Genomic DNA, 20,759 nt, shown 5'->3' on the forward strand with positions numbered 1-20,759 from the left:
ACCGTTGTCTGAGGAGAACTCCATGTTTAGCAGACAGGAACATACCCTGCTCTGAGAGCAGATAGGGCTGGCAGGGGCCCCGAGGTCTCCGATCCCAGGTTGTTTGCTCACTGGGCTGCATGGGGGAAGCATGGCGTGGTCCATCCCAGCCTTCTGTTTGGGGAAGATCCTCTGGCCACCAGGTGGTCCAGGCTGGCCCACAGGGCTGGACTCAGGTCATTCCCAACCAGCCTAGTGCTGACAGTGGCCTTTTCCATTTTGAGAATAGTGTGTGGATTCGCTAAAGGTTGGCACTTGGGGTAGCTGGTGACCCCCAAAACCTTCCAAGGAAGAAGGCTTCCAGGGTCTTCTAAGAAGCAGTGAGGGAGTCGCAGCAGTTGAGGGGCCTTGGTTCTCAAGTCCATGCCTTCCAAAATCCCCCGATGGGTCTCCCAAATCCCTGGGCTGAAGGTCTTGTAAATGTGCTTCTAAAGCTCCTACCCCCGCAGCATGGAGTATAAACCCTCAGAAAGAGGCTGTCCTTTGCGAGCTTGTCTGATTAGCTCCTCAGGGGGGCTAGGCATGATCCTTGAGCTCTAGAGTGTTCTGGCCCCAGACCCCATGGATACAGGAGTGGGGACTTGGAGGGGAGAGATTCGGGCAGAGCCACTCCCCACCGAGCCAGAACACTGGTGCTGTCCACACCGAGGCTGGCTCTCAGTGGGTGGGAGAGGAGGGGACAGGTATAGAGCTCCCCTCAGACACTCCAGGCTGGCTGGGGATGACCTCCAGGGGCTGCCGGCCTGGGGCTGGAGGGCCCAGCCGTCCCCACAGTGCCATTGTGCCGGCTCTGCTCCCGGCAGACAGGCTGCTCTCGCTGACCCTCCTGGCTTTCGAAGGCCTGAGTGCGGCTGCCTCCAAGGACCGGTGCCTAGCCTGCATCGAGGAACCCTTCTTCTCTCCTCTGTGGCCCTTGCTGCTGGCACTCTACAGGTATGATCCCAGCACCACCCCTCACAGGGCCTTCCCCTTGCTCCCCACCCTTTGCTGCTATCCTCAGATGCTTCTGGTTTTCAGGTGGTGCCACAGCCACCTCCTGTGACTCGGGGATACAGGGGATACAGCTTGCTTTCCCTGGCCCTGCCTCCATATCTGGGGCAGAGTCCCCTGGGCAGCTGAGCCTGGCCTGTCTCTGCCCCAGGAGTGTGCACCGCCTCCGGGAGGCTGCCCTGAGCAGGAGCATGGAACTCTACAGGAATGCACCCCCAGCAGCCATAGGCATACCCTCGAAGCTTCTTCCCCGGGACCTGGAGGCCACAGGAGCTGGTGCCTACCCCTACTGTGCTGCAGCCCAAGAGCTAGGCTTGCTGGTTCTGGAGAGCTGCCCCCAGAAGAAGCTGGAGTGCATCGGTGAGGGGGTTGCAGTTTGGGAGGACAGGAGGGAAAGAAAACAAGCTCAGATAAGGTGCCATCCCAGAGGGTGACCTAGAGTCTCTGTTTGCCTCTGAGCTGCAGACCTTACTCCTAGCAGATGGGGGCTGTGTCTCATGGGACATCCATGGTTCGAGGGCATTACCTTCCAGAGAGAGCTTCTCAGCTCCGCCTAGTTCCAAGTGATGGGGTGGGGCGGGGGGCGGGGGGGCGGGTTGCGGGGGTGAGGCGGTGCCTGGCCCCAGGGCTGTCCCGGGACTGGCTCCACTCAGCCCTCTTGTGAAGTCTCACTTCTGTGCCACAGTGCGGGTCCTGCGGGTCATCTGCGCCTGTGCCGAGGACTACTACCGGGCCCAGGAGGCTACACCTGAGGCCAGACCCCAGCTTGGTGCTGCAGCCATGTGAGTCAGGGTGGGCCCTGAGCAAGTGGGAGACAGAGGCCTGGAGGAAAAGAGAACCCTCCATCCTGCCTCAAGCACCGGGGCCGCAGGTTCCCACCTAGATTCAGGCCCCTGGGTCCCAGCTGCAGTGAGCTTCGCAGGGCTTATTGTCCAGGAGAGGGGTGCAGCTCCAGCCCCCATGGCCGATGCATTCCCACCCCTCTGGGCAGGGCTGCTTAGGCATCAGGTACCACCTGGCTAATTTGGGGAAATTTAGGGTTGCTTGTCCCAGGAGCACGTGCCTGGTGCCTCAGTTACACACTTTGGGGAAATAGCCCTGGCCTCAGTGAACAGCGTACCACCCGCCGCCCCCCCGGCCTGGGGTTCCTGAGTTATCCCTGTCCCAGTCTCCTGAGGTGAGGCAGGGGTCTTCTCTGCCTGGATCTCTGATGCCTGGTCCTATCTGTGTCACCTGTACCCTCCTGTCCTGGCCCCCCTTGAGACCTGTAGCCCCCTAGCAGCTGTAGCGGCTCTGCTCACTGCCACCCTGCCTCAGGGGCTAGCGTTACAGTGAAGATACCTGTCATTTGAACAGTGTAGCTACCTACACCCAAGGGCCTGAAGGTAACAGGCAGGTGGAAATCAGAGTTGAGTGTGAGATCAGCAGGGAAGAGCTCCACCCCCACCAACCTCAGGGCCAAGATATAAGGCCTCAGCTGCAGGGTGGGGTGGAGGGACCCCTTCACCAGTTTACATGTGGTTTCTGGGTGAGTAGCTATAGGTGTAAGAGTTGTAGGTTAGCCAGTGTTTCTGAGTCCCAGCTGCAGTCCCACACTTCCTCTCTCCTCCGTGTGTCTAAGGAGGCAGGGAGAATGGTGTTGCACATAGCTTTATGTCTCTGCAGGTATTAGTACCCAGGTTAGTGGGGGCAGGGTCACGAGGAGGAGCCCAGTGAGGCCTTCCTGGTTGGTAATCATACTCGAGCCACAGTCTTTGCTCCCGTGCTCTTCCCAGAGACCACCACCCTGTGAGCCCTCGGACCAGGGCTCTGCGTGTCCTGCAGGGCCTCCCTTGGTACCTTTTTAGTTTTCCTAGATGCCTCTTGTGCAGTATGCCAGGTGTCAGCAGAGTGCCTGGGACATGGGCCATCCCCTCCTTTACCCTGCTCCCCAGATGTGGGCACGCTTGTGGGGCAAGCTTGTGAGGTTGAGGCCACCCCCACATGTCCACTGTGGGGGCCTCCCCTTGTCCAGCCACGGGCTTTGCAGCACAGGGTCCCCATTTAGGGACAGCCTTGCTGCCTGTAGTGGCTGCCAGTGCCGCTGACCTGAGCCCATTCCCAACTACCCCCACACAGGTGGGCAGGAGGAGCACAGGGAGAGCAGCTGGCACTCTAGAGGCCGAGCTGGGGGCTGCAGGGCTTTGGGGATTGAGCAGCTGTACTGGCCCCCAGAGCCTACTGGCCAGCCATGCCTCTGCCCAACAGTGGTGCCGATGACCTCCTGCCCATCTTGTCCTTCGTGGTGCTGAGAAGTGGTCTCCCCCAGTTGGTGTCAGAGTGTGCAGCCTTGGAGGAGTTCATCCATGAGGGGTAGGAGCCCCCACCTGGAGTCAGGCGCTTGTGGGGGATGGGGCACGTGCTTCCAGCCCTTTCCCACCACCCCTTGCTCAGCATACTGTGTACGGGAACCGGGGCCCATCCCTTGAGCAGCATCTGCCTGAGGGGGGGGGGGGGGGGCTGTCCCCAGCCCAGCCTCCCTGACAGACTCCTGTGGGGCCTCAGTGTCCAGGTCCTGCCCGACAAGTGCAGACACCCCTTCCAAAGTGCCAGGGGCCTCCTTGCCTCACCTGGAGGTGACAGATGCCACCTCTGCCTACCTCAGATACCTGATCGGAGAGGAGGGCTACTGCCTGACGTCACTACAGAGTGCCCTGAGCTACGTGGAGCTGCTGCCCCGGGGGGCTCTGGGCAAGTAGCAGAGGACCATCCAGGAGGCACCTGCTCTGGCAGGGTTGGGGCTCTGCAGCTCTGCACCTTCCCTGACATCCGCCCCCAGGGACTCGAGGAGGCACCTCATTTGCTCAGAGAGTAGAGCTGAGCTGAAGCAGCTCCTAGGAACTAGGCCTGTCTCTTTCTTGTCTCAGCCTGAGCCTTTCTTGTCTCAGCAGGAACACCAGAGCTGTGGGCTCCCTGGGGCCTGTGCACATGTCCTCACAGTCCCATCAACCCCACAGTAGGGAGGGGGCCATGGGCCTGGCAGAGGGCAGGTCTGGTTTCTCTCCCTTTCCCTCTCTGGTGATAGTTGGCTTCTGGTGTCATCCCTTTTCTTGGTGGAGTCAAGATGAGAGCCTCTCCCCATCCCCTGCCCCCACCCCAAGGCCTGGGGCCCAAGTGGCTTGAAACTATACTGTTTTTTTTTTTTTTTTTTTCTATACTGTTTACTTACTGGGTATTGACCACTCCATTCTCCTCTGGAGCCCAGGCATCCCCAGACCCACTCACGTCTGGAGCCTCTAAGCCATTCCCACCTCGGCAGTAGGCATTGGCCTTCCTGGACCCCTGGCTAATTCCCACCCCCGCATGTCCCCTCCTGGGTCAGTGTGAGCCCAAGGATCAGTGCCTGCCTACAGCCCAGTGTCCACTCTGACTGTTACATGCCCCGGGCAGCCATTGACACAGCCAAAAATAAAGAGGTCACTGATGTCTCATTCTGCATAGCTCTCTTGCTCACCATTCCATTGGCTACGTGGAAGCACAAGTAGCACAACTACTTCCCCTGCTGACCAGCCAGAGCCAGACTGTCCCTGAGATCATTAAGGTCTACCCCTGGACAAAACCCATCTCCCCAGGTACCCCCTGAACAGGAGAGGGACCCCCTAGGGCTGCATCCTTGAGGATAATACATGCTCTGCAGGGCCTAGTAGTTTGGGCAGGACCTGTGACTGGGCCTCTTGACCCAAAGGGCTCAGAGAGCATCTTCGTTCTCTAGGTGGGAAACACATGGGGGTGCCCTGGGTCATGATACATGTTTCCCCTAGAGAGGAGAAAGCCAGCAGCCCAGCCCCAGCTGCAGCAGCATCTGCCAGGGAAGGAGGGATCTCTGGCAAACCTGAGTTGCCACTGAGGCAGGTGGTTTGGGCCCAGCCATGCCAGGGGCCAGTTAGGGGAGTGGTGTGCAGGTTCCCTGGGGAAGGGCTCTGAGGAAACAGCCCACAGTTGGTGTTTATTGGGTGCTCTTATGAAGCAGTATTCCAAGTCCTCTGAGGTCTGTCCTCACAGGAATTCCATGAGGAACTGAGGTATGGACAGGGGAAGTGACTTCTCTAGGCTGCACCTCATGATGGCAGAGCTGGGTTTGAGCTCAGCAAGCCAACTCAAGAGGCCATGGACACCTGTCGTCAAGACCCCAGTGGGCTGGGGCAGCTGTCATGTGTCAGGTGCTCTTGTGGCCTGGGGCCTCCTGCCCACCAGTGCCCCGGGAACAGACAAGCCAGCACCCATACACTTGTGTGGCCTTTGTCTCCTACCCTTGCCCTGCCCTTCGCTCCCTGACATTCTGCGTATGTTCCTGTTAAGTGTAGAGTTCTGACTACCCCAGGCTTGGATGAGAATCCCAGCCAACCACAGAACTCTGGGAAGAGGGGGTGACATTCATGCATCAGGCCTTGGCACTGACGTCTCAGGGGTAGGATTTTAAAGGACCCTTCATAGAGCAGATGGAGGATGAAAGTGTCTTCAGCTAAGCCTGACAGTTGGAGGTACCTGTTGGCTTTGCACTGGGGACCGCACCTATAGGGATGAGCTGTCTCCTTGGCACCCTCTTTTAGACGCTGCTGTCAGGCTGTGCTTAGGCTGCTTTTTACTGTGTGACTTTGGGCCAGTCCTTTAGCCTCTCCGAACCCATGACTCCTCCATAAAATGTATGAATAATTCACTCTTCCCCCTGGGAATCCTGCAAATCAACAAGAAAAAGGCAGCAGTCCCAAAAAGAAAAATAGCAAAGGCTACGAACAGTCTACCAAGGAGGAAGGTTTTTGTTTGTTTGTTTAAATATTTGAGAGCAAGAGGGAGAGAGAGCAAGCAAGCATGGGGAGGGGGAGGAGCAAAGGGAAAGAAAGAGAATCCTCAAGCAGACTCCATGCTGAGTGTGAAGCCCATTGAGAGACTTGATCTCACAACTCGAGATCATGACCTGAGCCAGTCAAGAGTCAGACACCCAACTGAATGCACCACCTATGTGCCTCCATAGGAAGAAGTTTTAAAAAGCTAATTAGCATAAGAAGTGTTCAAAACCTTACAAATCAAGAAAGGCAAATTAACACAAAAACAAGGTAGAATTTCACGTGCACTAGACTGGTAAAATCCAAAAGCTGGGTGAAGCTGAGCAAGGGGTGCAGGAGCTGAAAACTATGCACACAGTGTGCCGTGTACTGGGCAGCAGATTCAAGAACTAGGTGCAGTCCTGGGCCAAGGCAAATACCAACTGACCCTCTGACCTAGCGGGCCTGTTCCTGGTTGTAGCCCAAGGTCATAAGAGGACACGTACACAGACGGGATCAGGCAGTTTGGCATCCATTCCCAGGAAGGTGGTAAGTGCACATGGTCCCACATGGATTGCTGTGTAACAGACCACCCCCCCCCACACACACACTGGCTTAACCACAACAGCAGTCATTTACTTTGCTTGTGAATCTTCCATTTGGGCAGGATTCAGTGGGGACAGCCTATCTCTGCATCCCAGCATCAGCTGGATCAGCTTCCAGGTTGGGTGACCCCACATCAGGAGTTGGAATCCTCTAGAGCTTTGTCCACATGTCTACAGTAGATGCTTGTCACCTAGGACCTCAGTCAAGACTCAGGACTCAGAACTACATTCTAGGACAGAATGTGAGGCCTGCATTAGTTTCCTCTGGCTGCCATAACACAATGCCACAAACTGTGTCACATAAAACCAGAGAAATTTATTAAAGTTCTATAACCCAGAAGTCTGAATTCAAGATGCTGATGGGACCATACTCCCTCAAAGTACTAGAGCAGAATCCTTGCTTCCCTCTTCCAGCTTCCTGGCCCTTGCAATCCTTGGCTGGTAACTGTAGGCAGGCCCCCAATCTCTGCCTCCATCACCACAGACCTTCTCCCCTAAACTCTCATAACACCACCAGAGGTATTGGATTTAGGGCCCATCTTAATTCAGCATGACTTCAACTTAATTATATCTACAAAAAACCTGTTTCTAAATAAGCTCATATTCCCAGGATCTAGGGGCACATGGACTTGGGGGGACATTATTTAGTGCAAGGTCTCTCCATGTGGCTTCCAGCTCTCCCCCAATATGATGGCTAGATTCCCAGAGCAAACATCTCAACGAGGTATTTTAATGACTTATCCTGGGAAGCCAAACAATGTCACCTTCATTCTACAGGTGGAAGCAGGTGCAAAGACCTGGCCAGGTTCACATGTCACACCGGGAAGAGCCACGTACACACCCTAGAGTAGAAGCAACAGTTGGGAGCAATCTCCCAGAGTCTCACGCGGCAACAGAGACAGATGGTAAACACGTACTGAGTGCAGAACATCAGCTACATAGAGTTGAGGACACGATTTTGCACGCTCTGCCAGAATCTGCACCAAGAATGCAGCTGCTCCAGTTAACAGTTCTCTTCTTTGGGGGAGCGGGGGCTGTGGCCTCAGATGATCAATTCCAGAAGCCTCGCATCTGAAGACCACCACGAATTCGGTGGTGAAGGTTAAGCTCAACCCTTCGGCGTACAAGCAAAAGAGGACCAGAACTTAACTGTGTCCTCAGGGTTGGTGAGGCCCTAGGGCAGGGTTCAGGACACAGTAAGCGAAATACCTCCACGTTGAGTGAAGGCCAGCAACATGTGTCAAGATCACCAGCTTGGTCACAATATTTTTCTAAACGTCCCATCTGAAATATCTTAAGACGCACCTGCAGGGCACTGCCCAGACAGGTCCGATATCCATAGAGCGGCCTGGAGAGGTTAGGGGCCCAGAAATCAAGGAACAGAGCCTGCCCAGGGAGGAAGGTCTCAGAAGACGACTTTCCTTGCCTTGAGCAGGGCCCCCCAAGGCCTAAATCTCTCCCATCCATCCTCCGCCCAGGTGGGCTTAGCGCACGGGTCGGGCACCTGGAAGCGAGGCTGGCCTAGTTAGGAAGGGTTTTCCCCCGCCCCCCTCCCGCCTCAGGGACCCCCAGATGATGTTGTCAGGGAGCAGGAAGCTGAGCCCACAGAAGGACCCGGAGGCCGCTCCACCCACCTGAGGCTGCTGGGTTCCCCTCCCGTGCGCGCGAGCAGTACCCGCTTCCGCCGTGGCCGGCGCGGCCAGGCCCCAGCTCGGAGGGAGGGGCTGCGGGGACGCACCGCTCCTCCAGCGCCCACCGCGCGCCCGCCCGCGGCCGGGCCCAGGACCCGCCGGGAGCTGCCCGGGTGCGGCGGCGGGGCCGGCGTGGGAGGCGGCGGCAGATGCCCCGCGGGCGGCCCGAGGCCCCGCCCGGCCCCCGCCCCCCGCCCCCCGCCCCCCGAGCGGAGGGGCGGAGCCCGGCACAAGCCCCGTCCGCGAGCGTCACGGCCCAGACCGATGGGCGGAGCCGCGGGCGGCGGAAGAGCACGGCCGCCGGGAGGTCCGAGCCCAGAGGCGGAGGACGGGGCTCCGCCGGGGACGACAGGTAGAGCGGCCCCTCAGCGAGGCCCGGCGCACGACCCGGCGGGCGAGGCGGGGGTCCCCGTCCCCGAGGGGCACCCAGCTGGCGGGCGGGCGCCGGGAGGGGGGCTCCGCTGCGAGGCCTCCCGCTGTTGGGGGCCATGTGGATGCGGGGCGGGGGCCCCGGGGGGCGCGCAGCCGGCGGGCCCCGGGCTCTGCTCCCTGACGCCGGACCCCCGCCCGCCAGCATGGGCAGCAGCTCGCTGTCCGAGGACTACCGCCTGTGCCTGGAGCGCGAGCTGCGGCGTGGGCGCGCGGGCGTGTGCGGGGACCCGTCGCTGCGCGCGGTGCTGTGGCAGATCCTGGTGGAGGACTTCGATCTGCACGGGGCGCTGCAGGACGACGCGCTGGCGCTGCTCTCCGACGGGCTGTGGGGCCGCGCCGACCTGGCCCCCGCGCTGCGCGGCCTGGCCCGCGCCTTCGAGCTGCTGGAGCTGGCCGCTGTGCATCTGTACCTGTTGCCCTGGAGGAAGGAGTTCGCCACCATCAAGGTAGGGCGCGGGCCCGAGGGGGTAGAGGCTGCCGTGGGCAACCGGGCATTGCGGGTGTCCCCGGAGCCGGTGGGTCTCGCGGGGCGCAGCGTGCCCGCGGGGGGGGGGGGGGGTTCTGGGTGCTTTGGGGCAGCTCTTGGCCAAGGTCCCCCTGGGCACTCCTGCAGCTGAAAACATGGTGTGGGTGGAGGCCACCCACCCTGGTGCCTGCCTCCCAAGGAGACCCTTGCTCCTCAAAGCTTGAATCGCTGCCCTCCCTCAAAGTGGCCTCACAGCCCCTGAGGCACAGAACTCCTAGGACAGGTGCATGGGACGGACAAGAGGTTCCATGGTCACCGATCCTTCCATAATCCCGTTTACAGAGAAGGGCGTTAGGTGGGTGTGTCCCCTACGAAGTCGGTAAGGGCTGGAGACTGCAGACCCTTGGGGTCTGGATGGGTCTCCCCTGTGGGTGAGCTGTTGGCCTGCAGGAGGGGGCAGGCATTTGGCCCTCAAAGCTAATTTGGAAGAGTAGAAAGGTGCTGATGTCATTGGGCACGTGGGCGAGTCCACCTCCACTGGTTGCCATGGCAGCAGCAGTCTCTCTTTCTCTCTCTCCCCCCCCCTCCCTCTCTCCTTCCTTCCCTCTCTCCCTCCCCCCCCCACCCTCCTCTCCTCCACTTCTCTGTCTCAAGAGGTGCGCTCTGGAGCCTACTGCCTCATGGGGACACCTGCTTGTCAGAGGTTCTAGGACTTTTCATTCAGATAACAGGGCAAGAAAAGCACCGTAAAGGGCCAGCCCCATGGGAAGCCAAGAACAGAACAGACAGGCTGATGGGCTTCAGTGTTGGTAGGGATCTGGTTCTGCTTCCTCTTGGCTGTGTGACTTTGTGCAAGTTAGTTACTTAATCTCTCTGAAGCCTCGTCTGTGAAACAGACACAAGAAGAGTCCAGTCCAAGGTCTGTTGTGAGGGTGAAGGCAAAACCCTGAGTATAGTGCTTGCACACACCAGTGGTCAGTCTGCGGGAGGTATCATCATCAGCGATAAGCAGAGGAATGCTGACAGGATCCCAGAGTTACGGAATTTTAGAACTGGGGGGAGACACAGGATCATCATCCTGAAACCCTCCTGGTTCCTCACAACTGCAGCCTAGAAAGCACTTTCCCCTCTGGCATCCCTGGGCTCTCAAACCAGATGCACATTAGAGCCTCCAAAAAAACATGGGATGTTTCATCTACGTGATGGAATGCTACACAGTTGGAAAAAATGAACGGCTAACCCTCTGTCCCAACGGGGGAAAGCCCTCCAGAACAGGAAGTGGGAAGGTGGAGTTCAGAACATTGTTGGGGAAGCTACCTGATTGAAGCAGATAAGCACCCTTATTTGTTTGTGTGACCAAATCTCAGCCAAGCCCCAGGGGTGACAGGAGATGGAGGACACTGTGGGGAAAGTGAAATTTCTTACCATAGGAGCTCTTTATTTTGTTCTGATTTATTCACTGGGCCTGCCCCAGCTACAAAAATGGGTCTCTGGTGGGGTGGGGGGTGGTTCAGAAGGGCAGAAGCCCTTCTGAAGGAAGTGTGAGCATAGCCCGGAACAGCCTGGTTCTGGGGCATGGCCACCGCCAGGACAGAGCCTGAGTGTGGGTCAGGTCTGCGGGAGCCTGGCTGCTGACCAGGACCCTCCTCTGCAGACCTTTTCAGGAGGCTATGTGCACGTGCTGAAGGGTGCCCTCTCAGAGGACCTCCTCATACAGAGCTTCCAGAAGATGGGTTATGTGCCCAGGGACAACCACCGCCTGATGATGGCTGCCCTGCCACCTGCCTGCCAACTGGTTCAAGTGGCTCTGGGCTGCTTTGCCCTTCGGCTGGAGTGTGAGATCCTGGGCGAGGTGCTCGCACAGCTGGGCACCAGCGTGCTGCCAGCTGAGGAGCTGCTGCAGGCACGGCGGGCCAGCGCAGATGTGGCCTCCTGTGTGGCCTGGCTGCAGCAGCGGCTGGCCCGGGAAGAAGAGCCGCCGCCTCTGCCCCCTCGGGGCTCCCCCACAGTCTACCAGACCCAGCTGGACCTATACCGGGACCTGCAGGAGGATGAGGGCTCAGAGGAGGCCAGCCTGTACGGCGGGCCCTCCCCAGGCCCCGATTCACCACCCCCGGAGCTGGCCTGCCAACCTCTGCTCTGGGAACAGAGTGCCAAACTGTGGGGTGGCAGGGGCGGGGCCTGGGAGCCTCTGGGGGAGGCTGAGGTGCTGCCGCAGGCCAGCAGCCCACCCTATGGGGCCATGGAGGAGGAGCTGGAGCTGGAGCGGGAGCCTTCCGCCTTCTCCTTCCTCTCCTTGCGACGAGAGCTGCTAAGTCAGCCTGGAGCCGCAGCTGTTACCAAAGCCCCAGGAAGCCCTGGGCGGGCCAGCCCCCAGCTGGTGCATGGGCCCAGCCCCCAGGCCCTGGGCTACCAGGCACATAGCTGCCTAGCTCCGGGTGCCCTGCCTGCCCTCTGCTGTGACACCTGTCGCCAGCTGCACGCTGCCCATTGTGGCAGCCTGCCCACCTGCCGTCCAGGCCACGCGCTTCGTGCACTGCTCAGTGATACACAACGGCGCCTTTGGCTACAGCGTGCACAGGTGGACTCCCTGCTCTATGATGGGACCGGGGCCCAACCTTAGGCCCAGCCAGGCCCTGAGTCAAAGGCCTTCCAGAGACAGTTTCTGTGGTGCTTCTCTGGACCTCATCACTCCTCGGGCCTAAGCCTCTGGCCACCCTGCCCCTTGGGGACTCCTGGGCACAGCTCAGTGGGGTCCAGCCTCCCACAGAAAGCTCCTGCCTTGGGATGGCCAACTCCCTACCCCCTGCACCTAGCATCCAGGCCCATATCCAGACATGCTCGATGGAGGCGTCTCCCCACAAGGCCTGTACTATGAAGAGCCCTCTTTTTTTTCACTCCTCCCATCCCACTCTAGGGTCCCAGCACTCAGCCTGGGACTCTTGACCTGATCCCTACAGCTGTGCTTCAGAACGTGCTGCCTCCCTCCAGGTGTCCAGGGGAGATTCTCCTCACAAGGGTGTCCCTGGGGGCTTCCATGTGACACTGGGTCACTGAGCACCAGTGTGACCAGTCTGGGGGCCCTGCCAGGTACATGGCTGGCCTAGCCCCTTACCTATGGGTGTCCTAAGCCAGGGCTGAACAGGCCGAGGGCTGGCTTGGAACCAGCCCATATGCCCTGCTCACAGCTGAACCGGAAAGTTTGGCCCACAAACGGAGAAGACATGATCTGATCTCAAAGCAGAGTGAGGAAGCTCCCAAGAAGTCCAGAGAATAGGCAGCAGGAAATAGAGGAGTTGGGCAGCTAGTGGACGGGCTGTGTCACTCCCCTTCCGGGTAGAGTGTCAGGCTTCTGAGCAGTCAGCACCCCAGGAGCCACCCTGGAGCTGGCTTTCTGCTGCACAGGCTCTGGAAGGCAGGGTGGGAGGCCGTGCTTTTCACCAGAGGACTCTCCCCAGATCCAGTAGTAAAGAAGTAGCCAGGCTCGTAGGCAGCACCTAAGGCAGTCTCTCAAGACCAAGGCAGGTGGAGCCCCTTTCTCTGGGGGGGGGGGGGAAGGGGTCCTGGAACTGTTCACCCCCTGGACCACAGGGGACAGGTGCCCATGTTCTATCCCGGCCCCTCTTCACTGGGCACGCTGCCCTAGACCATCTAGTCCACTTCCTGTTCTCCCCAGGACTCAGAGAACCACCATCATATCACATAAATCAGGACGTTAAAGTTCATTAAAGGACGCAGACCCTGCTTATGCCTGTTAGAAAATCTTTTTTATCTGATTCCCAACTTCTCCCCTCTGGGCCTCAGTGTGAGTGCAGGGGCAGGGCTTGGACCCCAGTCCATCAGGTGGGATGTGACCCACACTCGATCTCTCCTTCCCATCCTGAGTGCTGCCAGCCCTAACTGGGGTCTGAGGGGGCTGTTCACCACAACCTCTTGCTGACCCGGACAGACCCTGGTCCTCAGAGGTGGGGGTGGGAGGGGCATAGGCGATCATGGGGGTCTGCCCATCCCAAGCTAGCAATGCTCACTGAACTGGGCCCAGTGGGCATTTCCCCCTGGGAAGTGAGGGTTAGAGTTACCGGCTGAGGACATGACAGCAGGTGCCCAGTATGAGAGTGCCAGCCCTTCAGGGTGTCCACCTCCCCACTCTTCTGGGGACGGGGTGTAATCAGCAGGAGCAGCAGGTGGTTCTCAACCAAGGGAGGAGCAGATGTCAGCAGCCCTGCAAGCCTGGACTGTAAAGGCGTCCCCAGTCCATGGCTGTCCATCGCAGACCTCCTGCCAACTTGTCATGGCTTACAGCGCTTGCTCTGGCCCTCAGATGTGGCCAGGATGGCCCGCTTGTTGCGGTGGTGGGGGAAGGTGGGCATGAGCTCTGGCTCACAAGCTGCAGGGAGGGAGCTATTCAGCACTAGGCAGGCAGGGGGATGGGGGAGGAGTGTGTTTTGGGTCGGAGAACCCCACTCTGCATGCATGAGGGGCCCTTAGGTTGCATCTCCCTCCGCTCCCCTCAGAGAACAGTGTGTGGCCCATGAGCACCTGCCTCCCTAGGGCCCCCCCACACCACCCCACAGGGGCTGGAGGTGTCCTGTGAGACTGTGCCCCCACCCCCCACCCTAGGCGAGACGGCCACATGACAAGCACCCTGCAGAGCTGAGGGGTTGGGGGCTGTCTGGGAGACTCACGCAGTGGCTTCTCCTTGAAGTATGAGCTGTCCAAGCCATCTCTGGCTGTGGCCCTGAAGAGGAGGCCTCAGCGTGAGCAGGACAGCAGGTGCCACCCAGGCTGGTCACCCTCACACCCACCCAGCTCTATGGCCTCTGATTCAAGGTTCCAGACAAAAAATGCCGAGTGGCAAGAAGGGGGCTGGGGTCCGAAACAGACAGGAAACTCAGAATGGGCCCCATGAGCTAGGTAGGCAGGAACCGCCCAGACTGGGTGCCTGGTCCTCTGTGCCCATGTCTGTAGCAGCGTGGCCAGGGTTCTGAAAATCTCTCTTTCAAGGGCTCAGGTCAGAGGGGTCCCCACTCCTGCCTGCAGGCCAGGTCACGGCACCTTTTCTTAGGGTCATACATGAAGAGGAAGTTGAGCAGGCGCAGGCCGGCCTCTGAGAGCCACGGGAATTTGTGTTTGAGGTTGTTGTAGGGCTGCTTCCTCAGGCTGTACTGGCCCACCAGCGGCAGCCTGGAGAAACCCTGCAGGAAGCAAGACTTGAAGCTGCAGGGGCTGGCCCAGGCAGGGGGCAGGACGAGGGCAGAGACCAAGCACTCACTGGCCAGATGTTCTCACTGGGCGTCCCCAGCAGCTGTACGATCAGGTCCACCTGGTGGATCTCAGAAGTGCCGGGGAGAAGGGGCTTGTGGGCCAGCAGCTCTGCCAGGATGCAGCCCATGGCCCTGCAGAGGAGAGCGGGCCTTACCTCACAAACCTGCTCGCCGTGGCCACCTCAGCTGAGGGCAAGTGCTGCCCAACACACATCTCGTGAGCTGGGGTCAGGATAAGGTGGAGCTTGGGAGCTCATGATGGGACATGACCCGGTCCCAGAGGACCTTTCTTCTGTGGAAGCCATGTTCTCATGCTTCCTCTTGGGATTCCAGGCTTCAGCCCAACCCCCATCCACTCCCCATCCCCCAGGGGCTGGGAGGCTGGCAAAGACTCCAGCCCTGCTGCTGCTCCAGCCAGCCCCCATGGGACCTACCCCAGCCCTTCCCCTGGGCCCTGGGAGCTGTGTTCGCTTCTTACCACATGTCAATGCTGGTGGTCTGCGTGCTGGTTCCCAAAAGCAGTTCAGGGGCTCGGTACCTGCAAGGAGAAGTACTTCCTCTTGCACCCTGCAGGTAAGCTGAGCCTCCACCAGCCTTCCTGAGCACCCGAGATAGCCCGGGCTCTAGGACCACCAAGCTCAGCTCAGATCGCCTCTTCCTCTCAGCATTGCTGAGTGGCTCCTGGGGGTCTCCTGTCAGCCCATCCTACAGATGGGGTTGGTAGATGGACAACAGAAGATGAATGATCTCGATATCCTATTCTTAACCACAATCCTGTTCTGCTCCTTAAAAAACTAAGTGAGAAATAATTACACAAAGCTGCATACCCCACCCCACTCCTGCCAAAGTCTGAGGCACGACCTCCCCTTCCTGGGATGGGCTTGGAAGTAGGCTGGGCATCTGGCTGCTTTAGGCAGGGTGGTCCCCCAGGCTGTGCGTGCTGTCATTCTTGCGCCCTGAAGTTTCAGGCAGCTGTCTCAGATCCAGGCTCTATGAGGAGCCTCAGGGTCCTTCCACTGCTTCCACACAATCGACCCCCCAAACTTCCTCCCCCCTGAGGGACTCACCAGAGTGTGACCACCTTGGGGGTCATTGGCTTCATAGGGATGCTGTAGGCCCGGGCCAGGCCGAAATCCGCTGTGACAAAGGCAGAGGGGCAGGAGAGGCAGCCTGTCACCAAATGGCAGCCACCTTGCCTGCTGTGTGGGCACCAGGGTGCTGGCAAGGCCTGAGCCACCCCCCACCCAAGGGGGCACTCCCAGAGACACGTCCCACAGAGCGGCACCCCACACCCACCTGTCTTCACACAGCCCTTATCAGTCATGAGCAGGTTGGACACCTTCAGGTCCCTGTGACAGGAAGGGAACATCAGTGGTTCCCAAGACATGAGCCCTATGGGGCAGCCAGGCTGTCTCCATCACAGGCATCAGAAGGCCAAGCCGCAGTTGGCAGTGCCAGAGCTCTCAGTACCTTTCTCAGGAAGTGGCAGAGCCTGGCCTCAAGCCCAGGCCTAACTTCCAGTCCCATGCCTGTTCGCCACCCAGGGCTGCATCAGCTGCCCCGCGACACAAGAAGCCGTGGCTTGCACACTCCTGCCCTGAGCCGGGAAGGTCCCCCACTCTGTCTGCCTCCGGGAGGGACCTGTCCACTGTAGGACTTCTCATAGCCTTGACTACACACACATTGCCAGCCCCTCAACAGCAAGGTGGGGGGACGTGGGTGCTGTGTGGGCCTGGATCCTGCCCCAAGGGACAGTTTTGCACTGACGCCTGGTCCTCTCCAGCAGTCAGTACTGGCAGTCACTCTTCCCATGCGTCTTGAGGTGCCTCCTACCTGTGGATAATGAAGTTCTGGTGCAGGTACTGAAGGCCTCGGAGCACTTGTAGCACAATGCATTTGACCTATGCCAAGGGCAGGAAGTGTCAGTTAGGGTGAGATGTGCACAGCACAAACAAGCTACACAAGAACCTAGGATGGTGCCTTTGCTCCAGGGCCCCCAGCCTTGTACCTGGGCCTCAGAGAAAGGTGTCGGCATATTCTCCAGAAGGCTGGCCAGATCTTGCTCACAGTAACCCATCACCAGAAAGATGCTAGAAGGAGAAGGGGAAGACACATGCTACCTTCCACATCACCCCAGGTAGGCCAAAGGCACCTCCTTTGCTGGATAGTGCAAGGCAGGCTCAGTAGGGCCCTGTGCAGAAGACCAGCAGACAGCCTACCTCTCCAGGTGAGTTCCCACAACCACTTCCTTCAGCTCCACGATATTGGGATGGCGAAGGCGAAGGAGCAGTGTGATCTCTCGAAGGCTGCTGATGGGGACCCCTGCAAGCAGACATGGCCTCAGCAACCTCCATCCCTGCACACAGGGACCCTGCAGCCAGCTGGCCTGCTCAGTGAGCCCGACCCCTACTACTGTCAGGGCTCTGCCCATCTGAACCCTTCCTTTGTTCAATGATACAAAGCAGTGACTCCCTGTACTGACTACTGTGTATGACAGGGGGTCCACTGTGAGGCCCTGCCTGCATGGACAGCCAGGGAGGTGCTAGGGCTAGAAATCAGGGGTGTGTGGAGGCACACCCTGTGCAATTAGGCAAGGAGGGCTGGGTGGAGGGGTGACGGCTGGGCTGAGACAGAAGACAGGTCACTCACCAGAGAAAGAAGATCAAGTGCACAAGGTACAAAGGAGCTAAGACCCAGAGCGTGGGACAGGAGGACAGGACAGGCAGGGCCAGGCTAGAGCCTCCCAGAAACAGGTCCCCCTTAACCCTCACACAGATGCTCTCAGCACTGGGGGTTCAGGCTAGAGGAAGCCTTAGAAAACCGGCACCTCTCCACCCCTCCCACTGTGGGCTCACCATCCTTCTCCTTGTCCATCCGTACCTTCTTCAGGGCAACAATCTCATCTGTCAGGGTGTCCCGGGCCCGATCTGAAAGAAAAACTCATCCATGATGGAATCTTACTTAAGCCCGCATCACACACCCCTGTGCCTTGTAGGGGCCTCATTCTGAACTCTGTGGAGCCCCTTTCTCTTCTTCTTTGATAACTGGATGCACAGGGACATAAGGGCAAGCAGCACTCCCAGCCCTACCAGACACATGCTCTCTGGGGAGCACAGGATGCTGGTTAGAACAAGCTCCCCCTAAGTTCTCCTCCTTAGAGTCAGTACACAGGCCACTGCTTTGCCCTCTGTTTACCATGTTCTAATACCAAGTAAGATACGTTAGTTAGGAAAAAACCCTGTTTTGTGCAAACGAGGCTCCTCGAAGCACTGTGCTAATGCACAGAGCTTCCAAATCTTCATGGGTATGAGTGCACACCAAGGTCACAGCCACTACAAGCCGCAGCCCTGACTGCTTTTGGAAGTCCTAGGTTTTGCTATAACAATTATCTCCATTTGCAACCACTCTGGCAATCTGACACTTATAACACAGCGTGAAATTTTGTAAGTACACCATGGATGAGAGTTCACTTGTACAACATTTGCCCTGGCCCTAAACAATAGCTGTTAACTACCTTCCAGTCCTGACATAGCCACTGCTGGGACAGTCCCCTGAGCCCCAGGGCTCCCATCTCAGTCACTCACACACGATGCCATAGGTGCCTTCCCCGATGCGGTTCAGCTTCTCGAACTCCTTCACACTCCGGCACCGTCCCAGCTGAAAGACAGAAGTGCTGGCAGTGCAAGGATTGGGCAGCTAAAGGGACAACTAAAGATAAGTATTTCAAACTTAATTTGTACCAAGCTGCTCACTCATGTTTTGCTCGCCAAAGATAACCACACACTTGGGCTTTTCAGAGGAGAAAAGAGAGACGATGTTACTGGGCCATCAGACCCTCTCAATGCTATTTCACAGACACCCTTTTCCCTTCCAAACCCATGGTCCATAACCACAGGCCACATATGGTTAAATTAATTAAATTAAAATTTCATTTCCTCAACTGCCATGTGTGTAGCGCTCCACAGGTCCACAGGGCCCATGGTAACCACACTGGATGACTCAAAAAGCAACATTTCTTTTTTGTTTCTTCTAAGTAAATTCCACACCCAACGTAGAGCTTGAACTCCTAATTCCAAGATCAAGAGTCCAGAGAAAGAAAACATTTTCACCATCACAGGAAAACTACTGAGGAGAACCAGTCTAAACTATGCCCTGAAAATAGACAAAACTTCCATGGAACACAGTGGAAACGCTTCTGTGGCAGAGACTGTCCCAATATCTACATGGTATTTCTTAGAATTAGACAACACTGCCCAATGGCACATGGCCACTCAGCTGGTGGCCGCATTTCCCAGACTCCCTGCAGCTAGGTATGTCCATTTGAATAAATTTTGGCCAATAGGATGTGAGCAGAAAGGACAAGGGCTTCAAGAAAGAGGACTTCCTGATCAAATGAAGATGTTGCTGCCCGCTCCTTTTTGCTCCTGAAGCGGGGTGGGATTTGAATGAGCTACAAGTGGATCTACAAGACAGATAACTTGAGTGCCTGGCCTCACCTTGTGGAAATTCCCAGCCTCTCTTGGGAATGTCAGGGAAGAGAGAAATAAAGTCTTTTTTTTTTTTTTTTTTTTGGAGAGAGAGAAAATGTGCACACACAGGGCCAGAGGGAGAGGCAGCGGGAGAGGGATAGAGAATTTTGAGCAAGCTCCGTGTCCAGCCCAGAGCCCAGTGCTGAGCTCCATCCCAGGACCCTGAGGTCATGACCTGAGCTGCAATCAAGAGCTGGACACTTAACTGACTGAGCCACCCAGGAGCCCCTAAAGTCCTGTACTTGAGCCACTGTATTTTGGGGTTCAGTTCTAGCTGAAAGCCTATGCCCTAATAAGTCTTAATAATGCAATACATTTGTGGGTACACTGAATGAGCATGTCTCCTTGGTTCAAAGTCTAACAGCTGCTCTCCGGCCCTGCTGCCTCTGGTCTCTTCCTACCACCCACAGAAGTAGGTCAGAATCCTCTGCACTGAGCCTTTCCACCATCTGGCCTCAGCTTTCTCTTCCCACCGGTTCTTCCTCACATTCTCTCTCCAGGGGAACCTCTGGGTGCTTCCTATTCACACTCCTGCCATTGCATATGTATGGCATGCCACCCCTCCTTGTCTCTGCGTGTCAAAATCCCAGTCCCACTTACTAGCCCAGCAAAAATGCCACCCTTTCTACAAATATCCTTTACAAACATTTCCCTCAGCTGAACACAATTCTTCCTCTGAAATCCTGATAGGTTGCTGGCCTGAAGATGCCCCTGGGTTGCGCTCATCTGGGCCCTGGGCTCCGGGGCTGCAGCGCACCGGGAGCACGCTGAGCACCGGCTGGGTATCAGCGTGGCCAGGGGACTGCTTGGGGGCCCTTGGCACCCCCTCCGCCGCCGTCCCTTCCTGATCCCTCCTGGTCTCCCAGGGCGCCCAGACCGTATGCCTTGCTGCCGTCTCCACACTCTCCGCTGCACTTTCCCCATCTTTCTGACGGGCCCCTGAAGGACTCCACGACAGTAACACAAGCAAGGTCTCGCGGCAGCAACGCCAACGGAAGCTGTCGGGTGGGGCGCCGCCCGACCCACCCAAACCCGGGGGCACCACGCCGGCCAGTCTTCCCCCAGGGAAATCCCCTCCCGACAGGCGGGGCCCCCGGGTCACCCGCCCCCGAGCCTGCTCCTCCGGAGGGCGCTGCGGGACAGCGGCGGCGAACTGCAGCCCCTCGGAGGACAGCCGGCCCCGCAGGGCAGTCTTCCCCTGGGACGCCCGCCGCCGGATTCCGCGCCGGCCGTGAGGAACTCTGGGACTGTCGTTCCCACCCGCGTCGGAAACCTCAACGATTTAGCGCGACACTAAGCGACTCCCGGGCGTTCCGGCTCCGCCCTGCCAACGGCAGAACTACCCCGAGCGGTCTCCCGTCGCACCCTGTGTTCCGGAGGCACCGTGAAGAAGCCGTCCTTACGGATACATTTCAGACGGATCTGCTCCGACTCTGACTCCGTGTCCCCCATGCCGAGCGCAGACCACCCCCCCACCCCCTCGCTTCCGGTGTGCGCAGGCGCAGACGACGTTCTTCCGCGCAGACGCGTCGCTCACTTCCTGGGCATCTCCACCTTAGCAACGGTTCCCCGGGCAACCGTCCAAAGACGCCGGGGGACCTGCGTTCCTGCGCTCCCCCCGCACTCCAGCGCTTCGGGCCACGTTTTCGTTTTAAGCGCCGGCACCTGAGCTGGCTAGGGTGCTGGGGGTCGGATGAGGACCAGGAGGAGACCCAAGCCCAAGGTGCTGGGGGCCCCGGGCTGGCGGACCAGGTGAGTGATGCCGCGCTCAGGAGGCCGGGAGGCCCGGGGCAGCTGGAGACGTGAAGTCAAGTCAGTCCCACCTTATGAACCACGTGGAGTTCACAGGCTCCTCGTCACTTCATCCCAGCCCTTTTTCAGTTCGTTCATGAGCTAAGCTTCTAGCTAATAGTGAAATGAGAGTTCGTGTACTGTTGACGT

General features: G+C 58.3%; 3 protein-coding genes across 13 annotated transcripts in view; 2 read left to right on the top strand and 1 right to left on the bottom strand.

Moving 5' to 3' along the window:
- The window catches only part of VPS9D1 (VPS9 domain containing 1), a 12,794-nt gene extending 8,295 nt beyond the window's left edge, over positions 1-4,499 (top strand). For all 4 annotated transcript variants that reach the window (XM_072731298.1, XM_026005019.2, XM_072731297.1 and 1 more), the window contains exons 11-15: positions 843-972; positions 1,181-1,389; positions 1,715-1,811; positions 3,277-3,381; positions 3,674-4,499. In XM_072731298.1, the coding sequence (XP_072587399.1) occupies positions 843-972; positions 1,181-1,389; positions 1,715-1,811; positions 3,277-3,381; positions 3,674-3,767 (635 nt within the window). In that variant the 3' untranslated portion in view covers positions 3,768-4,499. The remainder of the gene's footprint in view (positions 1-842; positions 973-1,180; positions 1,390-1,714; positions 1,812-3,276; positions 3,382-3,673) is intronic.
- A 3,850-nt stretch (positions 4,500-8,349) lies between these two features.
- SPATA2L (spermatogenesis associated 2 like) lies at positions 8,350-12,769 on the top strand. 2 transcript variants are annotated; one of them, XM_026005013.2, is made up of 3 exons: positions 8,350-8,479; positions 8,702-9,005; positions 10,680-12,769. In XM_026005013.2, the coding sequence occupies exons 2-3, from the start codon at positions 8,703-8,705 to the stop codon at positions 11,646-11,648; spliced, it is 1,272 nt and encodes a 423-aa protein (XP_025860798.1). In that variant the 5' UTR covers positions 8,350-8,479; position 8,702; the 3' UTR covers positions 11,649-12,769. The 2 variants fall into 2 exon arrangements, with proteins under 2 accessions (XP_025860798.1, XP_072587402.1); XM_072731301.1 differs by lacking the exon at positions 8,350-8,479 and having other exon boundaries at positions 8,480-9,005.
- Position 12,770: 1 nt separating this feature from the next.
- On the bottom strand, positions 12,771-20,322 carry CDK10 (cyclin dependent kinase 10). 7 transcript variants are annotated; one of them, XM_026005009.2, is made up of 13 exons: positions 20,184-20,322; positions 17,874-17,946; positions 17,145-17,216; positions 16,509-16,611; positions 16,298-16,379; positions 16,123-16,190; positions 15,586-15,638; positions 15,357-15,426; positions 14,768-14,827; positions 14,298-14,421; positions 14,081-14,220; positions 13,711-13,763; positions 12,771-13,412 (listed from the first exon to the last, which is right to left on the bottom strand). In XM_026005009.2, exons 1-13 carry the CDS (start codon positions 20,268-20,270, stop codon positions 13,315-13,317), a joined length of 1,083 nt encoding a protein of 360 aa, XP_025860794.1. In that variant the 5' UTR covers positions 20,271-20,322; the 3' UTR covers positions 12,771-13,314. The 7 variants fall into 7 exon arrangements, with proteins under 7 accessions (XP_025860794.1, XP_072587404.1, XP_072587403.1 ...); XM_072731303.1 differs by having other exon boundaries at positions 14,099-14,220; positions 20,184-20,319; XM_072731302.1 differs by lacking the exon at positions 20,184-20,322 and adding an exon at positions 18,786-20,036 and having other exon boundaries at positions 14,099-14,220.
- Positions 20,323-20,759: the final 437 nt, after the last annotated feature.

Source organism: Vulpes vulpes, chromosome 12 (genome assembly GCF_048418805.1).
Source record: "Vulpes vulpes isolate BD-2025 chromosome 12, VulVul3, whole genome shotgun sequence".
Lineage (NCBI taxonomy): Eukaryota > Metazoa > Chordata > Mammalia > Carnivora > Canidae > Vulpes > Vulpes vulpes.